The 27,492-nt window shown below is 37.3% G+C and overlaps 1 protein-coding gene across 6 annotated transcripts in view; it reads right to left on the bottom strand.

Annotated features, from left to right (window-relative positions):
• Nucleotides 1-3,126: 3,126 nt before the first annotated feature.
• The window catches only part of TRAPPC8 (trafficking protein particle complex subunit 8), a 91,131-nt gene continuing 66,765 nt past the window's right edge, over nucleotides 3,127-27,492 (bottom strand). For all 6 annotated transcript variants that reach the window (XM_082853631.1, XM_082853636.1, XM_082853632.1 and 3 more), the window contains 7 exons: nucleotides 20,234-20,302; nucleotides 20,085-20,143; nucleotides 17,568-17,741; nucleotides 13,991-14,092; nucleotides 11,405-11,550; nucleotides 5,120-5,209; nucleotides 3,127-4,154 (listed from right to left, as the gene is read on the bottom strand). In XM_082853631.1, the coding sequence (XP_082709757.1) occupies nucleotides 3,920-4,154; nucleotides 5,120-5,209; nucleotides 11,405-11,550; nucleotides 13,991-14,092; nucleotides 17,568-17,741; nucleotides 20,085-20,143; nucleotides 20,234-20,302 (875 nt within the window). In that variant the 3' untranslated portion in view covers nucleotides 3,127-3,919. The remainder of the gene's footprint in view (nucleotides 4,155-5,119; nucleotides 5,210-11,404; nucleotides 11,551-13,990; nucleotides 14,093-17,567; nucleotides 17,742-20,084; nucleotides 20,144-20,233; nucleotides 20,303-27,492) is intronic.

Here is a 27,492-nt window from a genome sequence, read left to right as displayed (position 1 = left end):
TTTGAACCTGGAAAATGGGGTTTATTGATCTTGCCTCACTTTCGTGCAGTTCCCCTGGAGGGTTGCTGGGATGCAGACTGGAACAGACCCTGGAGTGGCACAGGGCTCGGGCTCCCGCAGCTACCCTCTCGCCCACAGCCCTTCTCCTTCAAGGACAAGAGCCTCCCTTCCAAGCACTCTCCTCCCCTTCCTCTGCGCTTTGCATTAAAATTCCCTATTGCTCCCTCTTGCGGCCAAATGCCTCTTCTCTAGTGCAAAAAGTTATTTTTAGAGCAGACTTTCTAAGCAACAGATTATTAATAGTCTTCAAAAGATTTCACGTTGTTTTATATACTACATCCTGGTGGAATGTTAATTCAACTAAGACATACCATTCGTTCACATGTGAAAAAGAACACTCGTTTTTGCCTTTTCACAAACATCCTGTTACCAGACGTGTCCTTTCCTGCCACCAAGTACAGCATACTCAAGTAGGTGAGAAACTGAAAACTGTTCCAAGTTTTAGGAAAGCTGACATCTATCATAGCTTAAAAATCAAAACAAAAACACAGGGAGTGGGACTTCCCTGGTGGCGCAGCGGCTAAGAAGCTGCTGCCTATGCAGGGGACACGGGTTTGAGCCCTGGTCCGGGAAGATCCCACATGCCGCAGAGCAACTAAGCCCGTGCGCCACAACTACCGAGCCTGCACTCTAGAGCCCGTGCTCCCCAACCAGAGAAGCCACTGCAAGAGAAGCCCGCGCACCGCAACGAAGAGTAGCCCCCGCTCGCCGCAACTAGAGAAAGCCCGCGCGCAGCAACGAAGACCCAACACAGCCAAAAATAAATTAGAAAAAAAAACAACACAGGGTGTAGGGACAGACGACACATGACATGCAAACTTTTCTCCCGAGGTGAAAACCTACAGCCCGATAATCCTGAGGAACAAGGGAATACTACCAAATAGGGTTGACCCTAAGCAAGATTATGAAACGGGCCAAGTTTTCCTTCAGCAACCTATCCCTTCCTCCTTCCCTTCTCCCCATTTCCTGCTCCTCCCACCAGCTCCCCTCACCTCCCTTCTAGACACTGTTGTGTGTCCCATTCCATTTCAAGGCTTGCCTCACTCTTATAGGCTGCCTGACAAATCTTAACATTTTAAAGGACAATGAGGGTGAGTTATTAGGGTACCTACAGTCAGTTGCATTTTAATGGAGTCTTCTGGAACTCAGCCCTAAGGGTATGAAGCTTTAATGGAACAATTTCACTTGATTCGGGGTGCACAAACCTCAAAATATTCAACACTCTAAGTAGCCGACTTATAAGGTAATTCCTATTAGGATGTATTTCCTTAGCTGTGTGATAAATGGACCCCGTTCCTTTCTGCTCCTACAAGACCCCACTGCAAGGTCTCAAGTGCCTTGCCTGTCACCAGGGCTCTGATCTACCAGATGTCTTGTACTTTTACAGTCAGGATGACTTTCTTTGTTTAGAGTGATTGCAGCTCACCCTTAAGCCCTGTCCTCTTATTTCCTTTCCACAGGGTCTTTCTGGATTCCGGTCTTCCCCACCTGCATCCACTCTGTACAAAGGCTTGACATAGATGCTTGACATAGCCAGCTGGAATTTAAGGCTAAATTTTCCATGTGCAGATAATTTGAAGTTAATATTGTCTAGTTATGCTAAACACACGAGCTAGGTGTGGTTTCACTTGCTCTTGTTGATTTGTATACTTATTTGGAGAATGAGTGGAAAGATTTAGATTTAGGCAGATTATCCTAGAGTCACCTGAAGTAAACTCTCTGGTTTTATTTGTCTGAAAATGTCTTTCACTTTCATTCTGAAAGGTATCCTTGCCATTTAGAATTTGGGCTTAGCAGTTAGTAGGGCATCTTCAAAGGGTTGAAAGAAACTATCTTCTGGCTTCCATTATTTTTGTTGAGAAGTCTGCCATCAGTTGAATTACTGCTACCACTCAAGTAAGTTTTGCCTTCTGTACTCAAGACTGTTTCTCCCTTTGTCTTTGATTTCTAGCAGTTCCACTATGATGCATCTGTATATAGGTTCCTTTACATTTATGTTGTTTGGAATTTACTGAACTACTTGAATCTGTAACTTGTTGTCCATCTTGGAAAATTCTCAGATTCTATACTGCTTCTGCCCTATCCTCTCCCCTTTCTAGGACTCCAAATAAATACGTAAGACTTTCTCACTGAATCCAGGTTTCTTACCTTTTTTTGGCCTATTTTCCATCCTTTTCTTCTCTTTGCTTCAGTTTTAATTATTTCTCCTAACCTATACTTCTTGTCTCAAAATAAGTCAAACATACGCTCTGCCTCTCAGCTGCTTCTTCCTAAGTGGGCAAACCTCCCAAGGCAAAGTAGGCCCAAATATCCTCTCTCTAGACTTTCTTCTACTGGATTTTGGTCCTCTAATAACGGACTATATTGATAACACTTTGTTTTTAGTAAAACATTTTCTTCTATTTTGTTCTGACTTTTTACTTTTCTCCAGCAGGAGGGCTAAATTACCTAGTCTGCCATAACCAGCATAAGAGTCTGCAATGTGGTTATTTACAGTAGGGTCAATAAGCATAGATCTTCCTTTCTCCCAGGATATAAAAAGGTTATCCAAAATTGTAACTGGGTATCAGACATGAAACATTTAAAGACAAAATTCATTTGTTCATGTATAACACGGCCACCAAGGACTATAGGAACAAAGATTGTCATTCACTTTTAGAAACAAAGATAACGCTTTCTCAGGAAATTGATCTGGCACCTGCTATAATAATATGGTTGGCATTCTTTTTTTTTAAAATATCCACCTACCCATCTATTTATTCGACTGCACTGGGTCCTAGTTGTGACGTGCGGGATCCTTAGCTGCAGTGTGTGGGATCCCCAGCTACGGCACGCGGGACCTTCTAGTTGCAGCATGCAGGAACTTTAGTTGCGGCAGGTGAACTCCTAGTTGTCGCACGTGAGATTCAGCTTCTGACCTGGGATCGAACCCAGGCCCCCTGTGCTGGGTGCATGGAGCCCCAGCCACTGGACCACCAGGGAAGTCTTGGATGACATTCAATATGTTAAGTTCTCAGAATTTTTTAAAAAAGGCATCTAATAAATCTATACAGTGAATAGCATGTCTTTATTCTATTTACAGTACATTTGTTATAAATATAATACATTTTTGAAAAGCTGATTTTTAATTAACTTGAGTAGATTTATATTTTAAACAGATCATCTCAATTGTTAAAGTTACATAATAAAGAATATGATAATTTAAATGACAAAAATCTCATATTGTGAAATAGTGCACTGTATGCTGAGATGAATGGGGGGGGGAGTCAAACTCTTTCCAAAACTATAATCAAAGCATCAGAAAAAAAAGTTCTTCTTTTTACAAAGTTATGTATAAGCCATAGGAACAACCAGATACTGAAGTATGAAGACCCTATAACCAACGTTCAAAACTGATTTTAGAGAACTGTGTGAAGCAAGACAGCAAAGTCTGTATTTAACACTCTATAGAACTTCACAGTAAAGCTGGAATTTATAGACTAATGGCTTAACAGGAATATTGCCAACAAGGCCTTTTCTTCCTCAAAATCATCTCCTAATGTTCATATACCATTGATAAGTTGTAACAGCAGACTTAGACACTGGTTTTAAGTGGGGCTTAATAAGGTGCATGGATATGCTGAAATTCTGTTTTATGAGCATGTAAATTATTACCAGGGGTTAAAGAAATACAAAAAAAGAATTTAAGTACTCTCAGTCCAACGTGCTTTGCATCATCAACAAATTGACAAATCAAAAGTATTTTACAATGATCTAACATCAACCTCCCAAACAAGTTAGGTATTTCAAATACTGCTGTAAAAACCATTCAGTAAAATAAAACTGATTCCTGTGGATTTCAGTACAAATTTGTAAGTTATCACACATTATTGATGATGATCAGGGCAGGCATGGAGCTCTGCTGACTTGTTTCAAACACTGTAACTTGGTCCGATAACTTGGCAAATACCCTAGGAGTTCCAAGGTTATAAACACCTGTATGGACAAAGCATGCTTTCAGCTGCAAACTGTGAAGCTCCTGGCTTTTAAGATGAAGTTTATATTGTGTTTGTCCAAGCCATGTAAATGATCCATGGATTTCCAATGCTTCTGGGCTAAGGGAGGAGGCAAGTAGTAAGTTGGAGAATTTTTTTCTTCATAAATTTTTTCCCAAAGTCCCAATAACACATCCCTTTCATCTAGCAATTCTATTTCTAGAAATTATTTTATGACACCAACTGTATTAATAACAGTAACGGCAATAGCTAACATTACAATTTCTATAATAGCTAAAATTTATTAACACTTACTATGTTCCAGGCACAATGTTAAGAATGAATTATCTCACTTAACACTCGCAACAGCAGCTAGTAAATAATGGAACCTGATTTCAAACCTGAGCTTTTAACCACTTGGTTATCCATACATAAAAATAAATGTGCATATAAGAATGCTTATAATATTGAAATTGTTTATAATACTGAAAAATGGAAAGCAACCAAGGGTCTACCAATAAGGCATTAGCAAATTAATTTATGATACACATAATCATACACAAAATGTTTGGATTTCACACAGCTAACCCAGATCCTGTTTGGAGTGTTATACAACAATAATCAGTATACGCTTCACACTGCTTTTCTAAAAACCCCAAAATTTCTGAATTCTGAAAAGCATCTAGATCTTGGAGTGCCAGTATGGACCAGCATTTTCGTTGTTGTTGTTGTTGTTAAGCATTATTTTATAAATCAGAAAACAAGACAAAAAAAACTTCTATTCTGAACTTGCTGATTTTCAATTTTAGAGTTCTTTATCACCAACAAACTTTTATAAAAATTGTTGTCTCTGGTCAAAATAATTTGCTGCTTTTGGAAATTGCTTTCCATTTGCCACTATTGAAATTCTAAGACAATCTTTGTTAAGTCTTCTCTAACACTTCTTAATACTAAACAAAAAAATAAAGGCATGCCTGAGTAAACTTTCTCTATGTTAGGTAATTATTTGCATAATTTCAAAATATTAAATTGCTTTCAAATCAATCTTTAACTGCAAAATAAACTTGCCCTGAATAAATCTTTACCTTGTTGTTTTATGCCTAAGATCAACTATTACATCGACGTCGGCCTTTGAACAATTGGAAAGTAAAAGAGTCACTGGTACTAAACAAAGGCTGTGGAAAAAAAATAAATAAAAAAGGTTAGCGGGATATTAAAAAACAACAACAAAAAAAACCCACTTTCTTGAAAATAAAACTTAAGAGTACCTAATAGCATAAGCTCCTCAAAAACAATTAGATTCAAGTAAGGAAAAAAACTGAATTCTAAAATCACTCAAGCCAAATTATTTGCATAAACAAGAAGTAAAACATATTAATACAATGTCTGAATACTAAATACCAGAATATATACATCTACAAAACCATTTTATTTATATTTATTAAAGCTAATCTGAAAAAATAACCAAAATGTTTCTAGGTGGTTATTTCCCAAAATGCAAAACAGAATAATCGCAACTAAGAAAAATCAATGGAGATAAAAAATCATGAAAATGCCAACAACTAATCCTGTTCTCTATGCTTCATGAAAATTACTTAATTTTGAGAACTGACATTTGCTCTTCTATCATATTTGCATAAAAGCCATCACGTTCGGGAGAATATGATAATTATTTCTGTACAGCAAGTTATGAGGAGAGCCCTTTCAAGTAGACACATTTGCTCAGTTAACCTAATTTCTGATCTCACTTTACAATTAGTAAATCACTAAAGCATAGGAGAAAGGACATGGAGTGATAGAAGAGGACCTAATGAACAGACTGGTGCAGATTTAAAATCAAGAACATAATAAATGAACGTATCTATGCACAAATGGTTACATACTATTATTGAAAATAGTTTACTCTATTAACACAAAGAACAAAGGGATAGTAAAAAAGAAAAAAGTAATTCTATAAGCTCCCACAAAATTAACTTTAAAATTCTGCTCAAATATATTTTATGCTTTCAGAAATTTTATATCCTCTTACTAAGAAATACTTTCTGAACCATACTGCAAATAACAGATTTCCCTAAACAAAAACTAAGATAATTTCAAAGACTTATTCTTAGATTGTACCAGTGCTATGCCCTTACCTCCTCCACAAACTTCTAACAAGGAAAAGAGGAGAGCAAAGACTACAGAATAGGTTTCCAGTCTAGAGCACCCCATTAAGTTAAATTCCAATCGCATAATTTGTAACCCAAAGCAAAACCTCAGAAACTTTGCTGTTCTGTTACCATTTGGGCCTCAAATTCTCCATGCTTTATCTAAATGCTTCTAGTAAAAGAAGAAATCAGAACATCTGGATGTTTCTTAGCCCCAAAATCATTACCTTCATTCCTCTTCTTCCTCCATTCACTGCTTCAGTGAATAGCACCCACATCTCCCCAGCAAACCTTAGGCATCATACTAAGTGTTAATAAGTGGGAATGGGGGCTACTGCCTCACTAGCCCCCATTCCCAATTTTCTACTATTCTTCACAAATTCCTGTCAATTTATTTGATTCATATCTTTGTTATCTCTGGTCACCTGCTGTTTCTCATATTCTCATTCCTCTGCTGCCCTGTGTTCCACTGCTATGACCAAACCTCTTCCCTGTCCCATCCCTCCCACATTTCTGTATCACATGAACAACACTCCTCTAGATCCTCAGTCTCCTCTCTTTATATGTCTACATCTTACTTTAACTGAAATTTGGCTGAGTACACAGCTTCCTCTGCAGTCCTCTCAATAACACATGCTGTTCTTCTTCCAATATCTTCCATATCTCTAGCCAGAATGTCTCATTAATATAGTTAATACCACTTCTTGAGTTCTTCCTCCTACCTCTCCTATAAAAACACCTCATTTTTTTGGTCATAAACTACTCCAAGGTTTTTATTCTTTTTTTTCTGTCCCTATACTGACAAACTAATACCAGTGACAGTAACTCAGTACAGCAGAGATTCTTTGGGGGAGGGGGATGGGATGAGTCTTTTGAAATATCTGCTTCACCCTCTTCCTCCCACCCCAAATTCATCTAGTATATCTGTCAAGCAGAGGCCTACCATCTAGACAGGAAACATTGCTCAAGATTTTTCTTCCATATCATCTTATTGGCTTCATTTATTAAAAGCTTCTGGATGAGTTTGCTTTCTTCTTTTCAATCCTGAATTTTGTCATCTTTTTGGAGAACTTTACTGTCAAGGTAGACAACTCACTCAACTCCTTCTCAAACCCTTGATCTGTCACCTCCATGACCACCAATACTATTCAAAACTCAGCCATCTAACTTCCATGACCATACTGTGAATTTGTTTTAGTCACCTAAAATAACTGCCTCTGAAATACTACTGAGATTCTCCACTCTCTGACCACTATCTCCAGCTCTCTCACTCAATTACACTTCTGATCTTTAGTTTCACAAGGATGCCCAATCACTTGACCCTCTACTTCACTGATTCGCAATCCTGGTTACTGTGATAATAATGGTAATTATTGTTTAGCAGTTATTCATTCCCCTCACCTCCCACTGTGCAACGGTGGAGCATCCTTGTTGATTGTGAAGGAGAGGCTATTTGGCAATGGAAGATTAATGACTCTGATGCAAACAGAAGCCTTAAACGTGCTACTGCAATGTGGCTCACTTTTTGTACTCCAGAGATATGCCATGAGAAGAACATAACCCAGCTGGCTGCTGCCCATTTGGACTGACCCCAAATGTATGTGGCACAAACATGAACCCAACCAACCCACAGCCTGAAGCAGAGCTTCAGCCAAACTGTCATTGGCCTGCAGACCCATGAGCGTGGGAATAAATGCCTTGTAAACTACTGAATTCTGTAGTGGGTTCTTACGAAGCATTATTTAGCAATAGAAACTGATACAGATTCACTCTGGTATCATCTGAGGATTTATTTAAAATATATAGACACATAGGTCCTACTCCCAGAGATTGTGATTTAACTGGCCTAAGTATCAGGATTTTCAAAAATTCTTCAGGTGATTCTAATGTGGAGCCAAAGTTGGAAGAAACTGCCATATCTTATCCTTCTCAAATCTGCCTTGTTTTCACATACTTCCGTGCAGTTTTAATTCTATGATGCTTTATTTTAGCCCACTGCTCTCCTTTTAGTTTGATCAAAACTGTCCTGTTTCACACACTTCCCTGAACTGCCTAGAGTCTATGATGCTTTTTACCCTAATAGAAGCACATGGAGAAGTCCTACATATCCCAGCCTCTAAGGCATAGCCAGGGTTTCAACCACTAAGCAGCACCATGGCATCTAAGATATTCAGGAAGTACGTGAAGCAGGACAGGTTTGATAAACAGGGACAAAGTAGAACGGTGGGTTAAAATGAAACATTATGGAATCAAAACTGTCTATGGAAGAGTGGGAAGATAGGTTCACTAGGGATAAAACAAGAAATTTTTTCTCAGCTTTGGCTGTACATTAGAATCACCTGGAGAACTTTAGGTAATCTAGATGTCCAGCCCCCAACCTTCAGCCAATCAAATCAGAATCTCTGGGAGTAGGACCAAAGCATCTGTATTTCTTAAATTTCCCCAAGTGACCCCAGTGTGCCTCTGTCAGTCAAAGGCATACAGAATGACTACTGAGCAATTAAGACCTAGACAAAGATTTAAGACCAAAAGTATTTAAAAATAACTTAAATGGCTAAAATATTTAAAAGTGTGACAACAGAAAGTGTTGCTGAAGGTTATGAGCAGAGGGAACTCCCAAACACTACTAGTGCGATATACGAATTAGTAAAACTACTTTGAAAAAATTCCTAGATAAATGTGGGAAAAAAAGAGGGGAGCAAACACACATGCACCAGGAGATATATACAAGAATATTCAAGAGCATAAAGTTGAAATTTGAAAATAATCCAAAAGTTCATCAACAATAGAGTAGATAAACTAATTCTAATATGTTCAAACATATTCATTTGGCAATGAAAATTCCACAGCTTTGTCAATGGCTGATGAATAACATAATATTAAGTGAAAGAAACTGGACGTAACAAGAATATACTCTGTATAATTCCATTCATAAATAAAGTTCAAAAAAACCCACAGGACTTCCCTGGTGGTGCAGTGGTTGAGAATCCACCTGCCAATGCGGGCGACACAGGTTCGAGCCCTGGTCCAGGAAGATCCAACATGCCATGGAGCAACTAAGCCCATGCGCCACAACTACCAAGCCTGCCCTCTAGAGCCCGCGATCCACAACTACTGAAGCCCACAGGCCTAGAGCCCGTGCTCCACAACAAGAGAAGCCACCACAATGAGAAGCCCGCGCACCGCAATGGAGAGTAGCCCTTGCTCGCCGCAACTAGAGAAAGCCCACGCAGAGCAACGAAGACCCAACGCAGCCAATAAATAAATTAATTAATTATATATATATTTAAAAACCATGACAATCAAAATACAGATATGTAACACTTGGTTGGAAAATTATAAAGAGGAGCAAAGAAATGACTGTTAATACTGGGGATGGACAGGGGAGTGACTGGAAGGGAGTACACAGGGGGCTTCTGAGATTGCTAGCAATATTCTAATTTCTTCCCTAGATGTGATTATTTGGGTATTACTTTTGTGAAAAATAATCACTATGGCCACAAGTTTTCATTTTTGAGCACTTTTCTGTGTGTTATATCTCACGATAAAAGGGTTTAAAAATGGTTAGCACCGTTTAAGCTACTTTTTAAATATTTCCGATGCTAAGTCAACATCTTAATTTTGCCCAGCACTCCTTCTGTGTGTCCTTGGCCAGCTCCTCATTACTCTCAGTAGCTGTTCTCAAATTTCACTTTTAAAAATTCTCTACCCTTTATTCTCTTATTTCCTAGATTACTTTGAGTACTTAACCGTGCTTCTATAAACTTCCGAAAAGTGAAGGCACTCCAATAATGTGTAAACTTGTTAAAATTTCTCCCTACTTTCATCTTTCCCCGTTTCCATAGTAAGGAGGTCCGTTCTTCAGTCCAAAGCTAATCCTGCCACTCTTTGGTGTATCTTTCCATCTATTAAGGATTCTGTTGCCCTTCCTGTATCCCATCATTTCCTTCAAGACCATAAATACATCCATATCTTACCTAGTAAAACAATAATATTGCATGGCTATTCCCTGAACCCCGTTCATAGCCCAGCTTCTTGAAAGGGTGGTCTACACGAGTATCTTTACTTACTTCCTCCCATTTCTCCTCAACCTACTATATCATGCTTCCACCCCCACTATATAATAACATTCTTCTCAAAAGCATGAGCAATTTCTTTACTGTCAGAGCCAATGAACGACTTTTCTGCAGCATTTAAAACTGTTAACTGCTCTCCCTCCTTGAACTGTTCTCACTCCGCCACTGGGATGCCACTTTCTCCTCATTGGTCTTTTCTTCCTAATTGTTTGATTGCTGCTTCCCAATCAGTCTTCTTCGTGGACTTTTTCCTTAGCTCATCTCTCAAACACCACTGTTCTATAGGTCACCATTCTCTTTTGTTCTATCCCACCCCATCCCTACCTCTATCCAAGGTGACTTCACCAAAATTTATACATTCAGTTATAATTCACAGACTGGCTCTAACAGACTTCTCTTCATCTTCTTTTATATCTGTAAACCAGCCACTTTTTGAAGTGTCATCTGACTTAGCACTTTTTATTTTAGAACCTTAAGTTTATATGATCAGGCTATTTACCAAAGTTATAAATACATCAATCCCCCAAAAGTTTAATACTTAATAAATCTTAAGTAAATGATGCTATCTAAATTTAAACTGTTTGATAAGTCTATACTATAGTCATGTCTTAGATTTAATTTCTGTACTTAAAACAAAAACAAAATGACGGTATTTTTTCCTTCTTCTTGACTTAATGATAAACCTGCTCATCAAAAGAAAACTTTTTTTGGCGGTATGCAGGCCTCTCACTGTTGTGGCCTCTCCTGTTGCGGAGCACAGGCTCCAGATGCGCAGGCTCAGCGGCCATGGCTCACGGGCCCAGCCACTCCGCGGCATGTGGGATCTTCCCGGACCAGGGCACGAACCTGTGTCCCCTGCATCGGCAGGCGGACTCTCAACCACTGCGCCACCAGGGAAGCCCCAAAAGAAAACTTTTGACAACTAACTGGCTGAGGAAATACCCATCTTTTAATTACAGCAGCAACATACGGTAATCATAGTAAAGGGTAAATTACTTAAGGGCAATTTCTACAGACTCAATAGTATTCTAAATTGTTTCTTCAATATCTGGGTTAATGCTATTAATAAATGTGTGTATGTCTGTGTGTGCATGCACACACAGGTGTGTATATTGTAGAAAAATGTTAACAAAAATATATCTCAAACCTTTTTTGATGAAAAGGATGACTAAATGATTCTGGATAGTGAAGACTCGTTCTAATGAGATTAGAAAGCTGCTCTACTGATGGTCTTGAGGAAACTGTAGTGTTTTCTGGTCTGAAAAATTTTAATAGTTCCATTTCTGGTGGCTCCTGAGAAAAGAAAAAATATATGACAATAAAAACACTGCCTTGTTAAAATAAAGTATAGCACACACAAACTAAAGAAGTTAAAACCAGTAGAGATAAAGTAAAGCATGAACAATACTTTTTCTGCTGTAAAAACTAACAAACTAACAGTTGAAATCATATGCAATACATACAACCTAGGATAAAAAAACTAGGATCTGTAATCATTTATTCATTCTCTATTTATTATGTGCTGGGGTTAGACTTGAAATCCAGCAACCTCACATATTAGCTCTGTGATCCTGGATAAGATCCTCACATATTAGCTCTGTGATCCTTAATACTTTAAGACAATTTCCTCATATGTAAAAAAGGGGTTTACAATAATAATAATTTCAAAAGTTGCTGTGGTTCTCATCTAATAAAATTGCTGAGTACTTAGGCTATAGATATTCAATTGTATAGCATCTGTTTTAATAGTTGAAAAACTAAAATTGCCTTAAAGAGTCATTTTTGAAAATAGCTTCCTGAGTTTTTACAGATTATAGTGCCTCAACTATATTAACTGAAGGTTAACATACATGTAAAAGTCTCAATATAGCTAGTGTGAGGCACACTGTAAACATTTCAATAAATATTATTATTGTCTAAATGAAAATAGAGAATCATGTCCCACTTCTAGTATTATTATTTCTTTCTTGATAATTTTTTTCTCCATTTTCCTTCACCGTCCAGAAAATTCTGATTTTTTAATTTCCTGCTAGCCTAGCTGGATTCTGATCTACACCAAGGACTGGCAAACTACAGCCCATGGGCCAAATTCAGCCTGCTTCCTCTTTATGTAAAGAAAGTTTTATGGAAACAGAGCCACATCTATTTGTTTACACACTGGCTATGGTTGCTTTTGGACTCCAAACAACACAGATGAGTAATTCTGACAAAGACTCTGAGCCAGCAAAGTCTAAAATATTTACCATCTGGCTTTTCTCAGAAAAAGTTTGCTGACCCTTGATTTATACAGCTGCAAAAGCAAGAATTAAAACTGCTTTTGACCTATGAGTGAGAGAAAAGTGACTAGAGGTTTACTCTGGAGGAGGGAAGACTTGTGCCTGGAAGCGAGCAGGAGCAAAACTTCTGGGTTCGGGTCATGTTCTCTTTCTTGATCTGGGTCCTCCTTATACTGAAGTGTTCTTCAATTTGTGAAGAGTCAATGACCTAGTCACTATTCTGCATTTACGTTACACTTTAATAAAAAGTCCAAAAAATGTACTATAATTATAATCTAATCCTCTAAGAAAAATAAGCTGTTATTTGAGACTTCTAAATTATACTAAATGAATCTCTACATACTACTTACCAGGAGGAATACACACGAACAACGGCCAGAAAAGGATACCAAAAACCTGAAGCTAATTTACTGAGGGAATATTTAGAAAAGCTTCCCTCTCTTCTACCTTAAAAGCAACAACAGGTATTTTTGCAATGAGTGCTGGACAATTTGTACAGTAGTTTTATAATAAGGGTTTGATTCAACCTTATGACAGACAGTCCCATCACAAGAGAGGCAAGGTATAAAGTACTATTACCCGTTTTATATGTAAGCTAAAAGTTTATCAAATTATGCGAGTAACTTGCACTAGGCCATCAATCTGAAAGTCTCTGGGCTCCAAATATATTATTCTTAGTATGATGAACATGCTGCATCTCCCAACTCAGTTAATCATATAAAGAGAATATAAAGTATTTCAAAGGTGAAATACAGAGGAAAAAAAGGATATGCCCTACACAGTATTTTAGTAAAATGGGACTATAACTTGAGTGAATTTTATAGAAATCACTTTGTTTCATTTTCTAAGTGAAAAACCTTGCCTTGAGATGTTCGAAATTATCAAAATATGACAATTTGCAATTAAAACTTGGGACTTTTTTAACTAATCAAATCAATTTGAGAAAAACAATTTTCTTAAAGTAAGAAACAGATTTGGGTTTAAATATTTACACATACTATGAGAACTTTTGGTAAGATTAAACAGTATTTTAGGAAAAGTAAGTAAATAAACAGTATTACCAGCTTCTGCACAACTCCAGAGGCCATCCTTTACACTGTATGATAGGCCCCATAGAGTTCTGCAATGGTATGGGCCTGTTAAACAACAAACAAGATAATATAGAGAATATGGTTCCCTTCCTCTCAAGCTAACTGTGAGTTCTAGATTCAATAAAGAATATATCTTAGGAAACCACAAGATCACAAATGCATCTCAATACTCTTATGAAGTGCTAGTGAATTTTAAAATCAATTTATGTTCATTTCTAATTTTAATCAGCTTTCTGCCACCAAGCCCCAACTCAAATTCCAATATAAAAGCTTGCACAAACCAGATACCTTCAAAAACACAAAAAACAACCAAACAAAAAACCCCACAAGTTCACAGGAAGGCCCCAAAGCAAACTCTGTCATTACCTGTTTCTGAGGATATGAAAAAGCTTCTTTTCCTATAGTGCGAAGAACAACATGGTGCTGACCTTCCAAAATAAGCTGCTTACTGTCTTCCACTACGTATGCCTAAGAAGTACAAAGCACAAAAATGTTAGCCTGCTTGGCAGTAACCTCAAAAGTAACCAATGCAATATCTGATGGAAAGCAGAGGTATTATGGCTAATATCTATCAATTACCAACACTCATGGCTGTGTCAACCTTTCTACTTTTGTTCATTCATTCAATCAATTAAGTATCTGTCAAAATCTGCTCTGCCTCAATATAAAACAGTTGGCCTGGATACGTGAGAGACACTTCTTGAAATCTTTTCCAATTTTCTCTAGAGCGCTCAAGAAACTAGTCCAAAAGAACAGTGCCATACCATAACACAAGTTTTCTTCTTTACTGGACTGCCAATATACAGGCAAAAGGCTTTTTCTTTTTTTTCTTTTTTAAAAATATATTTATTTATTTTTGGCTGCGTTGGGTCTTCATTGCTATGTGCAGGCTTTCTCTAGTTGTGGCAAGTGGGGCCTACTCTTCGTTGCGGTGCATGGGCTTCTCACTGCAGTGGCTTCTCCTGTTGCGGAGCACAGGCTCTAGGTGCATGGGCTTCAACAGTTGTGGCTCACAGGCTTCAGTAGTTGTGGCTCGTGGGCTCTAGAGCGCAGGCTCAGTAGTTGTGGCGCGTGGGCTTAGTTGCTCCACGGCATGTGGGATCTTCCCAGACCAGGGCTCAAACCCATGTCCCCTACACTGGCAGGCGGATTCTCAACCACTGAGCCACCAGGGAATTCCCAAGGCTTTTTCTTATCGTCTTGCTTCTGAAATGTACCAGGGTTTATCATATAATGCAGCAGAATCAGTGAGTACAATCATAAATCCTAGAAGTGGAAATGCCATGTCCTTGGAGATCTTAAATTTAAGTATTGATACATATGCTTAAAAGAGAAAAAAAAAAGTTTTTTTTCTTCCTATACAATGAACTGATCTCATCTAAATTAAAACACTTACTCCAGCACGTAACTTTTCTTCTTGAACTTCTTCTGTGTTGGAGAACATAAAATCTGTACATGGCTCTGATATACTGGTACTGTCACACTATGCAAATACAGATGCTTAATTTTTTTTTGATAAGCCCAATTTCTTTTACTATTAGATTCAACAGATTCAAAATTACTCAGTCAGAATGCTATAAACACTCCTAAATGTTTATTTTCAATTTCTATACTTATCATGAGTGACAATTTGCCATCCATGGATCACACTTGGAGAACTGCTGCACTAAGGCAGAGGCAGGCCCAGGACCTGCTCAGCACCCATCCATGCACAACCCAGAAATGCAGGAGGAGTTAAATACTCGATGGAGTGACCTTTAATCAAGAGAGGATGACAACTGATAGATAACATCCTGAGACAGGTCACACATCTTTTCCAATGGTCTCAGGGACCAAACAGAAGTCACCCATAGCCATGTATAACCCTATAATGCATTCTCTTTCCTGCACAAAGTCTTAGTTTTTCAAAACAAACCTTTATTTTTGGTTAAGATTGGTTATAAGTTATACTATACCCCCTTACCAACTAAATTTTTTTACAAAAATGTTGTCCAAGGTCTTAGTTTTCTCCTGAATCATAATTTTTTAGAGTACTATGTTCCCTATGCATCAACTCCACAACTTAAATGACTTGTCAAGTTTTCTTCCGTTCAAGGGGGTCCTTTGTGCACTATCTAGAGTCTTCACTAAAGAAAATCTACTAGTCACTTCCTCAAATGAACTGAATAATAAACTTATCACAGCTACTAGCCCCTACCAAATTTAATATCCCATCCTGTAATCTATTCAAACTTCCATTTTCTAACTAAGGAGTATCATAATCTTGGGTAGTGTTCTTCTTCTTCAATGATAATCAGCAATACTAGTAATTGGTTTTTATACAGGGTGATTTTTTGAAAGATAACCCCTGGCCGCCCCGCCCCCACCAAGGTTACTGTGGGCTCAACGATGAGTACAGAATACAGCACACATAACTCAAAATCTTGTCTCACGAATATTACAAATTGTTACATGGCAGGAATCTGGGAGTGACAGCTACAAATGCTAAAGGTCTACCATACATTTAATGGATGGGTGGTTTACATTAAGGGGCAATGCTACTGAGCCTGAAACCAGGATTCTCTTTTTTTTTTTTTTTTTTTTTTTTTTTGCGGTACGTGGGCCTCTCACTGCTGTGGCCTCTCCCGTTGCAGAGCACAGGCTCCGGACGCGCAGGCTCAGCGGCCATGGCTCACGTGCCCAGCTGCTCCGCGGCATGTGGGATCCTCCCGGACCGGGGCACGAACCCGTGTCCCCTGCATCGGCAGGTGGACTCTCAACCACTGCGCCACCAGGGAAGCCCAGGATTCTCTTGATTCTAAGCTCCAAGAACATTTGATTTCAAACTAATAACGTGTAACTTATCTTTTTAACATTAAACACCTTCACCTTCTATAGCCAACAAAAGTATCAATTTGCTTAAGCAGTTTTACTGGAATTCATGTAAAGCCAGCTTGGTTTCAAGAAAGTTTACTTAAAAGTGTACAGTTTAGTAAAAAGAACACTTTAGAACATCTGAATCAATTTAAAATAACATGTTCTAAACATCTACTATGAGCATGTCTCCATGTTAGGCCTTATATCAGACAGTACAAAATCAAACCTCCTCACATAGTTCAGGTGAATATCCCTGGGCAAGATCCTAAATTTCACTGTAGAATCATTTCTACAGTGGAAAAAAAAAAGATACATACTTAAGATACAAAAGGGTGTACTGTGAAAAATAAACCTCTTCTGCATTACAGTTAACTTTAGGGAAGACCAATGCCTAAACAACCTCATTCTGGTCTGCCATGTGTATGTGCAAATCTTACCTGAATCTGATTTTTTTTAATTAAAATATTTTCAAATAATCTGAAAAATTTCAACACAGACCAACAATTAGATAATTGTAAAGAATTACTGTTAATTTGGGTCAGATAGTAATATGGTGGGGTTATATTAAACAAGAAAGTCCTTATCTGCTAGAAGTACACATAAAAGCAGATGAAATATGTCATTAAAAAATATATACTGCAGCTAAAAAATAAAGGAAGGTAAAAATAAAACAAAGTAAAGGAATAGGTGAAAACGAACAGTAGCAAATTAGTGGCTGTTGGAGCCTAAGTAATGGGTACTTAGAGGTTCATAGTGCTATTTTTCCTTTTTCAGAGTTTGAAAATGCTCACAATAAAGAGTTTAATAACAGCATTTTTGCTTTCATGGAGCTTATCATGTCTACAATATTCTCAGTACCTCTTACAAGTAATAAGTAACACAGAATAAAGTCATCTAATTTGAATGAATTCTTCCCTTTAGGCAAAAAGAAAAGTTATTTTGGAACTGTTGAAAAACTTATAAAACTATTTCAATATTCAAATTGGAAAATTTAAGCAGAGAAAATATAAAGAGCAGCTTACATTTACTCTTCAGCTTAAGAATCAAGTGTAAGTGAGGCTTGCTGAAATAATTTAACAACACATACCTTCCACAATACAACAATATTCAAATCCACCTCATTGCACTTCTGAATTAATCTCATAGTGTCCTCTATTGACTGCTTTTCTGTATGCAGAGAAGACTGGGCTTGTGGTTTCTTCAATTCAGAGGATAAACTTCGATAAAAGAAGTCTGCACAGGGGCTTGCTGAACTTACTATCTGTTAAAAGAAAATCGTTTGTCTGTATGTGTTTTCAATTAGATATACCCTGCCAAAATTTAAATTTCTACAACTTACATATACCCAAAAGGCTTATTCAGTAATTTCTTATCAATTTGCTTGAATACAAGGAGGCCACACCCTAAGACTTGAATACCTAAAATATTTGGCACAAATTACCCTGAATCTTAAAGTTTGAAGCTCAAATTCATAAATCTACACTTCCATGGCACTGGCTTTAACCTTCTAAGTATCCAGGGAGGGTAAATGGGTATCTCTAAGAAAATGAATAAAAAGTGAATTGTTGAGAATCTGACAAACAACATATATATGTATAACTGAATCATTTTACTGTACACTTGAAACCAATACAACATCGTAAAATAACTATACTTCAATTTTTTAAAAAGTAAATTGTTAAAAGGAAATTATGATTTTTTTTAACTATTAAAAATAACAAATATTTCCCATTCAAATACTTGGAAGACTAAGTGATATCCAATGAAACAGAACGAATGAAGCCACTGGCATTAACCTGGCTTTTATACTTGAAGGGAGAGAACAAGAGAAAAGATTTTTAAACAGACTCAGAACTACAGAATTTCCCTTAATTAATGACTACTGTGTTTCATAGTAAAATCTCTATACTTAACAATTTCCTGCATTATAAACTATATTATATAGCTGTTAAGCTTCAAGTTAATTATTAAATATTAATAAATACATATATTTTCCCCCTTAGACATGAACTTTTTCTGGTAAACCATTGTCCACATAGTTATCTCATCAACGTGTAGTGCCTGGTGAGTTCTATTTACTCAGATTCATCAAAAGGGAAAATGTCTTTGTTTATGCCATCTGCAGTGCTCCTATACAAAATTATTAACAATAAATATAATAAAAATTACAACCTTAATATAATTTAAGGGTCCTGATGATGTTTCTAGGGAATGTTTTTAAAAAGACACAAACAAAACAAACAACTTAAGTCCAAAAAGCTAAAATTCAACCATTCAGGAAGCAAGGAAGCACAGTGTCCAAAAGTCATACTCATTCTGGAATTATTGGACTTTTGGTGCTCTGGGATATTTCTAAATAGCCGCTTCCTCAAATGGCCAAAAGATAGTACAAAGAGTGGGTCAGATGAAGGCAAATGATAAGCACAATACAAAAGTCTAAGTATGTTTGGAATTATCAAGGAGAAGAACACAAAGAAATAATACTAGTAACAGCACAAAACGACAGGGAATTTGGCCCGTATTTTTCAAAGCAGATCCCCAAATCACCTCTTCAGATTATCTGCAGAGCTGGATGAAAATGTGTATTCCCAAACTCTACCCAAAGTATGAGCCAGAGCTTTAGAGGTGGGACGGCAAAGCTTTCATTTTTATAAAAATTCTCTAGATAAAAAATAGTGTGCAGAGCTTCCCTGGTGGCGCAGTGGTTAAGAATCCACCTGCCAATGCAGGGGATATGGGTTGGAACCCTGGTCCAGGAAGATCCCACTTGCTGCGGAGCAACTAAGCCTACACGCCACAACTACTGAGCCTGCGCTCTAGAGCCCACGCACCTAGAGCCCATGCCCCGCAACAAGAGAAGCCACTGCAATGAGAAGCCCCACGCACCACAACAAAGAGTAGCCCCCACTCGCCACAACTAGAGAAAGCCCGTGCGCAGCAACGAAGACCCAACACAGCCAAAAATAAAATAAATAAATTTTAAAAAAATAGAGGGTGCAGACTGATAACATCAAGATCACCTACCTCAAAGCTTTAGCAATTCAGAGCCCCAGGTCTCATCCAGTCCCACTGACTGAGAATTTGCATTTTAACAAGATCCCCAGGTGACTTACATGAACATTATTTCAAAGTTTGAAAACCACTCTCAAGGTGGTTCTAACATATAATTATTGGGAGTATCAGTGCCCTAGTCAATAATACATTTAAAATTACAAAACAGCTTATTATTTGGGTCATAGAACCATATGATATTCCCAAATCCAGAGGGTTATCATCTATTTGTTCCACTGTGACCACGTTCCCAAATAAACAGGTTCCTTCATATAATCCTGTTTCTTTAATACCAAGGACTAAACTTATTTCATGAGTATCTTACACTCTAAAAGAAAGTTAAATTTAAATAACTAATTAAAATGCTATATTCCATATAGCATTTTTGTTTGCTTTGGGGCATGAAGACAAGTTGCAAAACCCAACAAAGCTGACATGTTCATCCACCAAAGAATTTGGGGATTACTAAAGCAATAGTTTTACCAAAATAGTCAAGATACTCCAGACTGTGACTTTTTATTAAAATCAAACGTTATTGTGCTTATTCGCATACCTGTTCATTTCCAAAGATGATATCTGCAAAGGTATATTTTTCTGAGGACTGTGTAGCAACTAAAAAACAGGAGAGAACAAACTAATCATATCATTGGCACGAAATATAAAATAACCATTTAAGAAAGTGTGACAGTAAAATGAATTTACCTTCTTCCTCCTTACATCGTATTGCCTTGAAGCAAAATTTTCCCTTCTCCCTATTCGCAAGTTTGGCATCTAGGAAGAGAAAAGAGAAAATTTCAAGTATCTTTCTCAGTTTATAACATGGTAAAACCTAATTCATTACTCAGACTTCTTCAGTCACAATGGAAAATATTTCATAATTATAAATAGTGTTTAATGAAAAGCATCTTTGCTTTCCTCTCAATAAAGCAAATCTCATTCAGCTCCTTAAAAAGGTAAGATTAAAATTTCTTGAAATGCATGTTCATATGCACATATATATTCAGATATGTATGACATTATAGATAAACAGAAAATTTGAAAAATTAGAACTTGGGAGCCAGGGAGTCCACAATTCCCCCACTCTATCATTTCTGCATTTCCTATCAATATTTTTTTCATATGGATGATTTATACCAATATTACTATATGCACATATTTGCTATGATGCATTTCCCCACTATTGTGACGTATTTTAAAAGCTTATATATTTTAATGACCACAAAATAATCTGAGTTGTAGCTTAATTCACATTAAAGCTCCATTTGATTTTTCTCTATTGAACATAATCTTACAATAAACTGCTCTGGATCTTCTTATATTTTGAATTAATTCCTCTGTATAAATTCCAAAAATAAGAATTACTATGAGGCTAGATAAGGGTTTAAACATTTTTTTTAATCTTTTAAAATACATTGTACAATTCTTTCCAGAAACAGTAAATATTTTGCCAGCTTCGATCTACTCTTACAAGCACTAAGCACTTTCATACTACTAGCAGGATGATAAAATGATGGAAATATTTTGGAAAACAATTTGACAGTATGTATCACAAGTGTGCATATTCTTTTGTTTCAAGTTATATGGGTATGCAAATACACAGAAAAGCCACTCAACACACAAGTTTGATTACACACAGAAAAACCAACTTTCCAATAGTAAAGGAAACAAAGAGAAACTTACAATTCTAGTCTATATGTTTCTGTACTGTTCGAAATTTTGATAGTGACCATGTATTCAGGCACTGATTTTACAACTGAATTTTTTAAAAAAGAAAAAATATATACAAATAGAAAAGATGTGGAATAAAAAGATGGGAAAGAATCGATTAACACAGTAATTTCACTTACAGTCATGTAAAGTTATGAAAGCACAATTTAATGCTTACAAAAGTTAATTATAAGAAAGTCATCAACCACCTAAACAAGCTCCAAAGATGGGTGCAAGCTGTGGCTATCAGCACAGACCCCTGAGAGGGGCATGAGACGCTAAGGCTGCTGCTGTAGCCACCAAGAAGCCTGTGTGCAAGCACAGGTCACTATCCATACCACCCCTGCTAGGAGCCTGTGCAGCTCGCCACTGCCAGGGTCCCATGATCCAGGGACAACTTCCCCAGGAGAACATGGTGCGCCTCAGGCTGTTGCAACGTCAAGTCACGCTGTCCTCTGCCGCTGCAGGCTCGCCCCACATTCCATACCCCTCCCTCCCTCCCCCCAGCCTGAGTGAGCCAGAGCCCCCTAATCAGCTGCTACTTTAACCCCATCCTGCCTGGCAAACAGATGCCCTCAGGCAACGTACACACACAGGCGGAGCCAAATCCAAAGCTGAGCCCCAGGAGCTGTGCGAACAAAGAAGAAAAAGGGAAATCTCTCCCAGCAGCCCCAGGAGCAGAGGATTAAATCTCCACAATCAACTTGATGTATCCTGCATCTGTGGAGTACCTGAATACACAACGAATCACCCCAAAATTGAAGCGATGGACTTTGGGAGCAACTGTGTTTGCTTTCTGTGTCTAATTTGTTTCTGGTCTTATGTTTATCGTAGTTTAGTTTTTAGAGCTTATTATCATTGGTAGATTTGTTTACTGATTTGGTTGCTCTCTTCCTTTTTTTATTTTACATATATATATATGAGGGTGTTTTTCCTTTTCTCTTTTTGGGTGTGTATGTGAATGCTTCTTTGTGTGATTCTGTCTGTATAGCTTTGCTTGTGCCATTTGTCCTAGGGCTCTGATTGTCCTTTTTTTTTGGTATACTTTTTAGCACTTCTTATCAATGGGGGATTTGCTTTTTCGTTTGGTTGCTCTCTTCTTTCTTTCTCGCTCTCTTTTTAAATTACTTTCTTGTTTTTTTATTTTTAATAATTTTTTTCTATTTTAATAACTATTTTATTTTATTTATTCATTTTTTTTTCTTTCTTTCTTTTCTTTTCTTTCTCTCCCTTTTCTTCTGAGCCGTGTGGATGAAAGGCTCTTGGTGCTCCAGGCATCAGGGCTATGCCTCTGACGTGGGAGAGCCAAGTTCAGGACACTGGTCTACCAGAGACCTCCCGTCTCCACGTAATATCAAACGGCGAAAGCTCTCACAGAGACCTCCATCTCAACGCTAAGACCCAGCTCCACTCAACGACCAGCAAGCTATAGTGCTAGACACTGTATGCCAAACAACTAGCAAGACAGGAACACAAATCCACCCACCAGCAGAGAGGCTGCCTAAAATCATAATAAGTTCACCGACACCCCAAAACACACCACCAGACATGATCCTGCCCACCAAAAAGACAACATCCAGCCTCATCCACAAGAACATAGGTACCAGTCCCCTCCACCAGGAAGCCTACACAACCCACTGAACGAACCTTACCCACTGGGAGCAGACACCAAAAACAACAGGAACTACGAACCTGCAGCCTGCAAAATGTATACCCCAAACACAGTAAGTTAAGCAAAATGATAAGACAGAGAAATACACAGCAAATGCAGAAACAAGGTAACAACCCACAGACCAAACAAATGAAGAGGAAATAGGCAGTGTACCTGAAAAAGAATTTAGAGTAATGAGAGTAAAGATGATCCAAAATCTTGGAAATAGAATGGGGAAAACACAAGAAACGTTTAACAAGGACCTAGAAGAACTAAAGAGCAAACAAACCAGGATGAACAACACAATAAATGAAATTAAAAATTCTCTAGAAAGAATCAACAGCAGAATAACTTAGGCAAAAGAACAGATAAGTGACCTAGAAAATAAAATAGTGGCAATAACTACCACAGACCAGAATACACAAAAAAGAATGAAAAGAACTGAGGACAATCTCAGAGACCTCTGGGACAACATTAAATGCACCAACATTCAAATTATAGGGGTCCCAGAAGAAGAAAATAAAAAAGGGACTGAGAAAATATTTGATGAGATTACAGTTGAAAACTTCCCTAATATGGGGAAGAAAATAGTCAATCAAGTCCAGGAAGCACAGAGAGTCCCACACAGGATAAATCCAACGAGAAACATGCCAAGACACACATTAATCAAACTATCAAAAATTAAATACAAAGAAAAAATATTCAAAGCAGCAAGGGAAAAGCAACAATTAACATACAAGGGAATCCCCATAAGATTAACAGCTGATCTTCTAGCAGAAACTCTGCAAGCCAGAAAGGAGTAGCAGGACATATTTAAAGTGATGAAAGGGAAAAACTTACAACCAAGATTAATCTACCCAGCAAGGATCTCATTCAGATTTGATGGAGAAATTAAAACCTTTACAGATAAGTGAAAGCTAAGAGAATTCAGCATCACCAAACCAGCTCTACAACAAATGCTAAAGGAACTTCTCTAGGCAGGAAACAGAGAAGGAAAAGACAAACAAATGCAAAACATTAAGAAAATGGGAATAGGAACATACATATCGATAACTACCCTATATGTAAATGGATTAAGTGCTCCAACCAAAAGACACAGACTGGCTGAATGGATAAAAAACAAAACCCATACATATAGTGTCTACAAGAGACCCACTACAGACCCAGTGACACATACAGACTCAAAGTGAGGGGATGGAAAAAGATGTTCCATGCAAAGGGAAATCAAAAGAAAGCTGGAGTAGCAATTCTTGTATCAGACAAAATAGACTTTAAAATAAAGACTATTACAAGAGACAAAGAAGGACACTACATAATGATCAAGGGATCGATCCAAGAAGAAGATATAACAATTGTAAATATTTATGCACTCAATATAGGAGCACCTCAATACATAAGGCAAATGCTAACAGCCATAAAAGGGGAAATTGACAGTAAAAGAATCATAGTAGGGGACTTTAACACCCCACTTTCACCAATGGACAGATCATCCAAAATGAAAATAAATAAGGAGGCAGAAGCTTTAAATGATACATTAAACAAGATGGACTTAATTGACATTTATAGGACATTCCATCCAAAAACAGCAGATTACACATTCTTCTCAAGTGCTCATGGAACATTCTCCAGGATAGATTATATCTTGGGTCACAAATCAAGCCTTGGTAAATTTAAGAAAACTAAAATTGTATCGAGTATCTTTTCCAGCCACAACACTATGAGACCAGATATCAATTACAGGAAAAAAATCTGGAAAAAATACAAACACATAGAGGGTAAACAATACACTACTAAACAACCAAGAGAACACTGAAGAAATCAAAGAGGAAATCAGAAAATACCTAGAAACAAATGACAATGAAAACACGATGACCCAAAACCTATGGCATGCAGCAAAAGCAGTTCTAAGAGGAAAGTTTATAGCAATACAATCCTACCTCAAGAAACACCTCAAATAAATAACTTAACCTTATACCTAAAGCAATTACAGAAAGAACAACAAAAAAATCCCAAAGTTAGCAGAAGGAAAGATATCATTAAGATCAGATCAGAAATAAATGAAAAAGAAATGAAGGAAACAATAGCAAAGATCAATAAAACTAAAAGCTGGTTCTTTGAGAAGATAAACAAAATTGATAAACCACTAGCCAGACTCATCAAGAAAAACAGGAAGAAGAATTAGAAATGAAAAAGGAGAAGTAACAACTGACACTGCAGAAATACAAAGGATAACGGGAGATTACTACAAGCAACTCTATGACAAAAATATGGACAACCTGGAAGAAATGGACAACTTCTTAGAAAAGCACAACCTTCCGAGACTGAACCAGGAAGAAATAAAAAATATAAAACAGGCCAATCACAAGCACTGAAATTGAAACTGTGATTAAAAATCTTCCAACAAACAAAAGCCCAGGACCAGATGGCTTCACAGGCAAATTCTATCAAACATTTAGAGAAGAGCTAAAACCTATCCTTCTCAAGCTCTTCCAACCTATAGCAGAGGTAGGAACACTCCCAAACTCATTCTACGAGTCCACCATCACTCTGATACCAAAAACAGGCAAAACTGTCACAAAAAAAGAATACTACAGGCCAATATCACTGATGAATACAGATGCAAAAATCCTCAAGAAAATACTAGCAAACAGAATCCAACAGCACATTTAAAACATCATATACCATGATCAAGTGGGGTTTATCCCAGGAATGCAAGGATTCTTCAATATACACAAATCAATCAATGTGATAAACCATATTAACAAACTGAAGGAAGGAAAACATATGATCATTTCAATAGATGCAGAAAAAGCTTCTGACAAAATTTAACATCCATTTATGATAAAAACCCTCCAGAAGTAGGCATAGAGGGAACTGACCTCAACATAATAAAGGCCATATATGACAAACTCACAGCCAACATTGTTCTCAATGGTGAAAAAGTGAAACCATTTCCACTAAGATCAGGAACAAGACAAGGTTGCCCACTCTCACCACTATTATTCAACATAGTTTTGGAAGTTTTAGCCATAGCAATCAGAGAAGAAAAAGAAATAAAAGGAATCTAAATTGGAAAAGAAGTAAAACTGTCACTGTTTGCAGATGACACGATACTATACATACAGGATCCCAAAGATACTACCAGAAAACTACTTGAGCTAATCAATGAATTTGGTAAAGTTGCAGGATACAAAATTAATGCACAGAAATCTCTTGCATTCCTATACACTAATGATGAAAAATCTGAAAGAGAAATTAGGAAACACTCCCATTTACCACTGCAACAAAAAGAATAAAATACCTTGGAATAAATCTACCTAAGGAGACAAAAGACCTGTATGCAGAAAACTGTAAGACACTGATGAAAGAAATTAAAGATGATACAAACAGATGGAGAGATATTCCATGTTTTTGGATTGGAAGAATCAACACTGTGAAAATGACTCTACTACCCAAAGCAATCTACAGATTCAATGCAATCCCTATCAAACTATCAATGGCATTTTAACAAAACTAGAACAAAAAATTTCACAATTTGTGTGGAAACACAAAAGACCCCCAATAGTCAAAGCAATCTTGAGAAAGAAAAAGGGAGCAGGAGCAATCAGGCTCCTGGACTTCAGACTATAATACAAAGCTACAGTAATCAAGACAGTATGGTACTGGCACAAAAACAGAAATATAGATCAATGGAACAGGATAGAAAGCCCAGAGATAAACCCAGGCACATATGGTCACGTTATCTTTGATAAAGGAGGCAAGAATATACAATGGAAAAAAGACAGCCTCTTCAATAAGTGGTGCTGGGAACACTGGACAGCTACATGTAAAAGAATGAAATTAGAACACTCCCTAACACCATACACAAAATAAACTCAAAATGGATTAAAGACCTATATGTAAAGCCAGACACTATAAAAGTCTTAGAGGAAAACATAGGCAGAACACTCTATGACATAAATCACAGCAAGATCCTTTTTGTCCAACCTCGTAGAGAAATGGAAATAAAAACAAAAATAAACAAATGGGACCTAATGAAACTTAAAAGCTTTTGCACAGCAAACAAAACCATAAACAAGACCAAAAGACAACCCTCAGAATGGGAGAAAATATTTGCAAATGAAGCCAACTGACAAAGGATTAATCTCCAAAATATACAAGTAGCTCATGCAGCTCAATATCAAAACAACAAACAACCCACCCAATCCAAAAATGGGCAGAAGACCTAAATAGACATTTCTCCAAAGAAGATATACAGATTGCCAACAAACACATGAAAGGATGCTCAACATCACTAATCATTAGAGAAATGCAAATCAAAACTACAATGAGGTATCACCTCACACCAGTCAGCATGGCCATCATAAAAATATCTACAAACAATAAATGCTGGAGAGGGCGTGGAGAAAAGGGAACACTCTTACACTGCTGGTGGGAATGTAAATTGATACAGCCACTGTGGAGAACAGTATGGAGGTTCCTTAAAAAACTAAAAATAGAACTACCATATGACCCAGCAATCCCACTACTGGGCATATACCCTGAGAAAACCATAAAAAGCCATGTACCACAATGTTCATTGCAGCTCTATTTACAATAGCCA

The sequence above is a fragment of the Leucopleurus acutus genome (assembly GCF_964270905.1).
Source record: "Leucopleurus acutus genome assembly, chromosome: 13".
Taxonomy (NCBI): domain Eukaryota; kingdom Metazoa; phylum Chordata; class Mammalia; order Artiodactyla; family Delphinidae; genus Leucopleurus; species Leucopleurus acutus.
This window is presented reverse-complemented; position numbering and strand designations above follow the sequence as displayed.